The following is a 7,161-nucleotide window of genomic DNA, read 5'->3' as shown; positions in this document are numbered from 1 at the left end:
TAATAAAATATGCAAATTATCTCCTGTACCGGCCTGAATATAGACAAACCCGAACACATTTCATACACAAAAAACACCAACCGGTAACTGTGGCTACGCCACCTGACGGAATGTCACGAATACACAACAAAAATAATTTTAATTCTAATGCTTTCTCGACGTCCACGAGGCATCCAACTTGCGTGCATAATGCTAATTATTGCACTCTAGTGCCGAATTTCGGCGAAAAAAAATGCCAAAAAAGGCCTTTTCTAGAGACGAAGTAGTGCAACGGTGAACAATCGCGGACGCTTACTGTTATATGCCTCCTGGAGACCCGCAGCCTCATGAGAGCTTATGTATGATGCAGTGCTCAGCTAGATGTAGTCCAATGTAAAAAATAACCCAATAATGAGTCTGAATAATTTCATTGGTATCAAGCCCCCGTGTAGCTTTAATTATTAAGCATACGCTTCAGTAGTAACATGTGGTCGCATGGAAGAGTGATTAGGAGAATAAGGGAGTCACCGTGGTTGTGTAAAAGCAACAGGAATCTTTGTCCGGTGATTAGAACCACAGTGTGGCACGAGAACGCAGAAGTCAAATGTTTCTGTTGGATTAGGTGTAATGCATTTACCGAGCTGAACTTTGTTCCCCCTCATCTTCTCCTCTTTTCCATTCAGTTCTCCTGTTTCTTTCTTCTTCCTTTGCCTCGTTCATTTGAACAACCAAGCCTCCCTTTCTCGCTTCTTTCGCCTTCCCCATGCTTCCATGCATCTACATCCTCATCTAATCCTTTATCTGATCCTCCTCATCCACCTTCTCCACCAATCCCTGTGTCATACTATCTCTTATCTACCTCCACCACCCTCTAATATTAGCCGTCTGACCTGATCTATAGCTTTTCCCCCACCGCCAACCTCACATATTCAATCTTCTTCTCTCGTCCATCTTAATTGTTCTTCCGTTCCCATCTTCCACACCTGTAAACCTGCGTCTCCTCGTCTCTCCCTTTATTACTTCATTCTATGTTTCCATGCTCATCTTCCATCTTCTCCATCAACATTGTAATCATTCCTCGTCATATTGCTAGAACTTTTCACCATGCACTTCCCCTTGCTCTCTCTGTGTATCCCGCCACCTTTTCCCTGATTATTATCACTTGTGTATATTATAGAATAATACACCGAACCCCTTGTCGATTTCAGCTGCGGTCTTCTCATCACTGGAAAATTTGGGTTGGAATTTCTTTAGCTATCGCTGTTGGCACAGAAATTAACTACTCCATTGACTTTATGTACCAAAGATGACAGAACAGACAAAGATGCAATGTTAATTCACAAGCTGAATTCACAAGTCGTAATACACAAGGAAACTACTCATTTGACACATCCCTCATCACTTGAGAAGTTGTTATACTGCGACTCTCATTATTACAACGTGTATTCTATTTGATTTTGTGTATTGAGGGATGTTTTTTTGTAAAGTCTAGTTGGAATGTAATTATATGCGATTGAGAGTGAGAGTAGTAGTAAGAGACAGATTTGAAGTGTTTGTGAAACTTTACTTATTTTTACATTTATTTATTGAAAACCAGAAATTGATATGATTAAGTTTTATAGTTTGGTAAAGTATTACAAAATATGACCGTTTATCGGTATATTTCATTACCAGTACTATCAGAATTTGACACGCGTCAGTGTTGTCTATTAAATGCACACGTATCATCAAAATGAATAGGTCAAATGCATATCAGTAAAATTGTAATTATTGTCATTCTCTTGCTGAGTAGATAGTTCTGTCAGTATTTGAACCCTAACTGAAGTGACTCGATATTCGATATATCATGGCGCATATATTTTCTCGTTGCCCAAAAATATTTAGCTGGTCATGAACGGTATAGCAGAAAATATTAATTCGTATTCGTAGTGTATGCATATTATTGCTAACCGATTTGATAACGAAATGCAATATTGCTCGTAACATTGATGCAGCATTGTGCTAATTAGATAAATTACTTTTAGTAGGTGTCGACTTGGTGGTTCTGGTGTAAGATTAGCTAAGTAGTAAGAAGTAAGATGTAGTTTATTTCCCTAGCTGGATTAATTTCATTCTCACATCTATTTTGGATAGTTTAAGTGTTTTTCAGTCGGTTCAGTGCTTTTAAAACTTTATCCTATATAATGAATTTTACTATCGCTGCCTATGATCTTATTTTGGAGGGTAATTCTCTTTGTAAACTCTTGTCGAGATGCAATTCAATATGCCGCCGCTTCTCCTAAATACGTGGACACAACTATACTCTATAATAGTTGCCTCCATTATGCTTTGTAATAATTGGTAGTAATAAAGTGGCACTTAACAGCGCAATTTATGTGAAAAATAGCATTTTACAATCCCTTATTCCACGCGATTTTATTGTGAGAGTGGCGCGGCTATATATGCACCGAGCATAAAAATTATTCGAAATTATTTCGCTGCAAATTAAAAATGGAGAATGTGGCAGTCACTGAAGTGACCATACCACGATTCATAGAAGCGAAAATGGCACGGACACAGCGATAAGGCAGTCAGTAAGGTTAAAGTAGCAAGGTAGAGGCTATTCGAATTGATGGCATATAAATTGCGTGCATAACCTGGAAAGTTGTGTTTCTTAAGCCAATTATGGTGCGCTGTGTTCCAGTTTCTTGGATCTGCAGAATATATGAAGACATCGAAACATACATGACAATTCCCAGACCTGGTCTGACAGCTGGAACACCCCCCCTCCCCCTACTCGCCTCATCGTCATAATAAATGTATGCAAACGTTAATTAGCAAGAAATATTTCTGGTTAATTAGTTATTGGTAATCGAACCCCCATACATGGTTGACTTGGACCCTGAATAAACACCATCGCATGCATGCTTAAAATCTTCGCAGGTTGGTACTTCATGTAGAGAAAACTCACAAAACTCCGTTAGTGCACACGCACGCACGCACGCACGCACACACGCACACTGCCGGCGAAGCGGGTGTGATACAGATTTATAGTGCACCGGACATTTTCGCACGCGTGCTCGGCCGTACGCAATGCTATCATCAGTGATTTCGTAAACATGGACGCTCGTGATAAAGAACTTTTTGTCAGGGCTGTCCACGTGCGTCGGTGATTAGTACGTGTGTTTTACTCTATTTTCATGTTTAGTCCGTGGCCGTGGTTACACCGCTGACACCTCCGTTTTATCTGGCGTCCAAAACATACGGGCCGCACAAATGTTTACGTCATCGCTTGACTCCTGGATGACATTTACGGCACGTAAATGATACGTTGATACGTTGATACATATCAACAGCCGATTTCAAGTCTTGTTTGTAATGTAACCAGCAGTGATATTGGACAAACTAATACGCGTTTGGCTATAAGGTAATGTACTTATTAACTACACAATGTGCCAGTTACTCTAGCATTCGTCAACATTGCATAATCAATGGACCTATTATTCCTTTAATTGTCGATAGGGAGGGGGTGAGATTACTGCTCTATTTTAGTGCGCTGCCTTGGCGTTAATAGTCCCGCAAGAGTGATTTGTCAACCAGAGGCCAGTTCTGTCACAGAATCTGCCTGTGTGAATTTGGATAAGTGGAAGTGGCGGAATTCGCTTCATTACACTCTATCTATATATTTATTATTTTGCCTTATGAGTAGGCAGGTATATGTCGATAATCATGCGCGATTCCATAGCCTAACATTAAAACATGATTTATTAACACGTTCATCAACAAATATCAATGAAATAATGCGTTAATTATTGAATAATGCAGCAAATAGTGCATTAATTAGTGTTTTGGTAGCGATGTATTTTTAGCATTACTGAACAATTAATTAGTAAAACATTGCGTTTTACTTCTATATTTAATTTAATCTACTTTTTAATCATGAAACTCGCAATTTGTTTCCTTGATAATTGTCTATTACACAGACAACTGCACCGCTAATCCTTTCTATTTACCATCTTTACCAGAGTGTAGTATTTATAGCTACATTAAAGTCACGGCTTTACACTGTATCGACCCAAAGGCAGTTTCGATCTATGCATTTTGTTTGCTAATAGCTAAATTGCAAGTTATCAAGGGTGAAATATAAGTTCATCTATGCATACGTCTGAACTAGTAGCAAACTTATTTTAATTAGCGACAACAATGAGTACACTTAGCAGTGTAACTATATATTTTCAATAATTGGAAAGTGTACGCCCACTGTATGTATAAAGGTGTAAATAATTTGCAGATAACACTTTCCTATAATGAGGAAAAAGCTAATGTGCTCGAAAAAACCTCGTCATCCGTGTAAGAATGTGGGAAAGAGATACACTCTAGAGAAATGCTGAAAGTTACAAATTTAGATTTCATCATGAGAAACACCTAATTATGCATGGTAATGAAACATTAATGGCTCCTTGTGACGAATAGTACAAATTACTGGATTAATGCGGATTAATATATAGTATCGATAAACTCTCCTCGCACTCTTTGGAAGAGTGCGAATCCAATGCTTAAATCTGTCCTGCATGGTTTAGATGTGCTATTTGAGACATACGATGATTCGTAGGACAATATTTCTCTCTGGGAAGCCGCTTCACGAAGTTTCCACACTGTAGTAGTGAATGAAATCTCTGTGTGCAGCTTGAAATGAACACAATAATTGCTGGGTAGAAAATCTGGTCCAATGGAGCCTATCAAACATGCGTGCGTGCCTGTGGATGTCTATAGTCAACAGCACCTGAACTACTTCTGTATAATACTATATTGTTATAATGAAGTTTACGTGCTCTTGACGTTATAGTGCGCCGCCAATTGTCAAGGTCACGTGATAGTACCGACTGTTTGCAGTGAAAATGCCAAAAGTAACTGTCGTCAATGTGATTTCACACCCATGTAGAATAGATAAGCATCAGTTGCAAATTATCCGTTGCTATGACTACAATGCCAAAAACACTTGAATGACCTATACTACAACATTGGCTGTTGTAATGCAGCATCGCAGTCAGCATATACCATGTCAACTTGTGTTAACCACGTGACAGTGCTGCTACGCGTGCTATTGTACAATGGAACCAATTAATTACATTTTTTGAAGAATACAAGTTCTGCATAATAAAATATCATATGATTATTTATGTTTTTAAAAGATTGCTGCTAACGAAAGTTAGTAAAATGTGCTATGGAATGTGTTTTAATCTCGATGCTATTCTATAATAAGAATATGATGTTAACATTTTATATTGCCTTGTGGTGCAATGCATAGAAAAACAACAAAATCGCATATCACCTATTTCCTTCACAGAGTACAAAATATGGATTTTTTATATTTCATTAAACTCGTAAAATACAAGTTTCTTGTATGCAGGAAGAGAACCGACTACTGTTTGCCCCTTTATGTGTACGTTACAGCTAAAAACACCTCCACCTGGGATAACGGAGAACTCAAAGTGACTACTATAAATGTAAGAATCTTTTTTTTATTATGCATAAATTACCAGACCTCAGACGTTGCAATATTAGAATTACGTTACGTATGTTCATACTAGTATGCGGTTCTATAGCCACTGTGGCACTGATGAGTGCTGCCATCGTGTGAGCATTCTAGTAGCGATTAATACAAACAGTGCATATGCAGTGTTTGTTTATTCTGTACTGGGTTTAAATCGCGTTTCTTCATTCGTTCTAGTAATTGTAATTTCGGCTGTATTGAAAAATTGTAACTACTATATTAGATCGACTATGTAGTATATGGTATATATGGAAGAAGCTGTGCGGAAAGTGCACGAGTAAGAATAGAGAATTTGACGTCTGAATTCGTTGCCACGTGTCATCCAGGTTGGGAAAGATGTAGTTTCTGTTGGTTATCAAAACAAACAAAGTCTGCATTTGTATCTACATGTGTTTATTAGGCATATAGCAGTAACCAGACAGACATGTTAACAGCACGTCTGGTTTAGAGGATTTAGTTCGGTGTAGCAGTAGTTTAGTTTAGGCGTAGCAGTTCGGTTTGGTGAGTACGGTGCTGACGAACAGTATGCATAGCCACGTGACTATCGGACCAAGTGTAGCTATTAAAAATAACGTTTTGCACTATCTTCCCTATCAGCGTTCATTAATTTTCTTTATGACATTTTTGTAGCAACCGCTAGTGCAAACAAAATGCTTCTCTGCGCCGGATCTGCCATGGCAGAGTTTATGAATTAATGCCCTCGACAAATAACCCAAGAATCTGAAGCAATGGATGTTTTCTTACCCGAAACGCGTAAATCAACTTTCGGCTTCCAGTGAGTGTGCTCGATTAGTAATAGTAATAATTTGGCGAATAACTGCTGGCTCACTGTCAACATTGATCGCTACTGGCAGTAAACTAAAATATTCTGCAGTGGTGCTGGACTTTGCGGTTGTGAATGCCCAGCTTTAATGTTTGCTTTCACGTTTGTACATGCAAATCCCAGCACTAAATAAAATTGCGATGGGTTCACAGCCGCCTGTGTTTTCATAGGAGTCGCGACTGATGTGATCGGTTGACGGCAATCTTATTATAAAAACATTCGACAATTTTCTGTAAATTTCATGGCGGTTTATAGCTTTCTATATCGATCGTGAAGTATCCAGCTGTTGCCTGGTTTTTGTGTTATATCATTAAAGAAAGCCATAACAAAAAATCGAACTATTATGTTTTCCTCCGAACTTAAAGAGTTTTTCTTCTTCCAGGGGTATCATGATTCCTAATTTTATTAATATTGTTTTATAACGTAACTAAATTCATAACATTGTTCATGCGTACGAGTCTACCCGTAGCCTGCATTCTAATATATTCTGTATTAAAAAAATCGATTTACCCGACTGAATATGCATATAAGATCATGTTTCTCATATTATCATATAAATTATGTAGCTTGTGGCTGGTTTAAACTTTTTTTATTTGAAATTTTATTATTATTGCTGTCCGTTGTGGTGCTAATCTGGACCTGGGCTGATTAAAATCTCTGCACATGCACATACACGCACGCACGCACGCACACGCACCTGCACGCGCACGCGCACGCGCACTCGCACGCGCACACGCACACGCACACACACATTCACACACACACACACACACACACATATATATATATATATATATATATATATATATATATATATATATATATA

The 7,161-nt window shown here is 38.3% G+C and overlaps 1 protein-coding gene across 6 annotated transcripts in view; it reads left to right on the top strand.

Moving 5' to 3' along the window:
* LOC106810328 (basic helix-loop-helix domain-containing protein KIAA2018-like) overlaps nucleotides 1-7,161 on the top strand; it is a 129,501-nt gene that overhangs the window by 75,101 nt on the left and 47,239 nt on the right. For 4 of the 6 annotated variants that reach the window (XM_014813655.1, XM_014813648.1, XM_014813663.1 and 1 more), the window contains exon 4: nucleotides 1,188-1,549. The exons of 1 other annotated variant lie outside the window; for it this stretch is intronic. In XM_014813655.1, coding sequence (XP_014669141.1) covers nucleotides 1,188-1,258 — 71 coding nt within the window. In that variant the 3' untranslated portion in view covers nucleotides 1,259-1,549. Of the gene's footprint in view, nucleotides 1-1,187; nucleotides 1,550-7,161 lie in introns of those variants that run through there. One more of the 6 variants, XM_014813641.1, reaches the window with a different exon arrangement.

The sequence above is a fragment of the Priapulus caudatus genome, unplaced genomic scaffold, assembly GCF_000485595.1.
Source record: "Priapulus caudatus unplaced genomic scaffold, Priapulus_caudatus-5.0.1 Scaffold16, whole genome shotgun sequence".
NCBI lineage: Eukaryota > Metazoa > Priapulida > Priapulimorpha > Priapulimorphida > Priapulidae > Priapulus > Priapulus caudatus.
The sequence above is the reverse complement of the archived record's forward strand: the minus strand, read 5'-3'. Positions and strand labels throughout refer to the sequence as shown.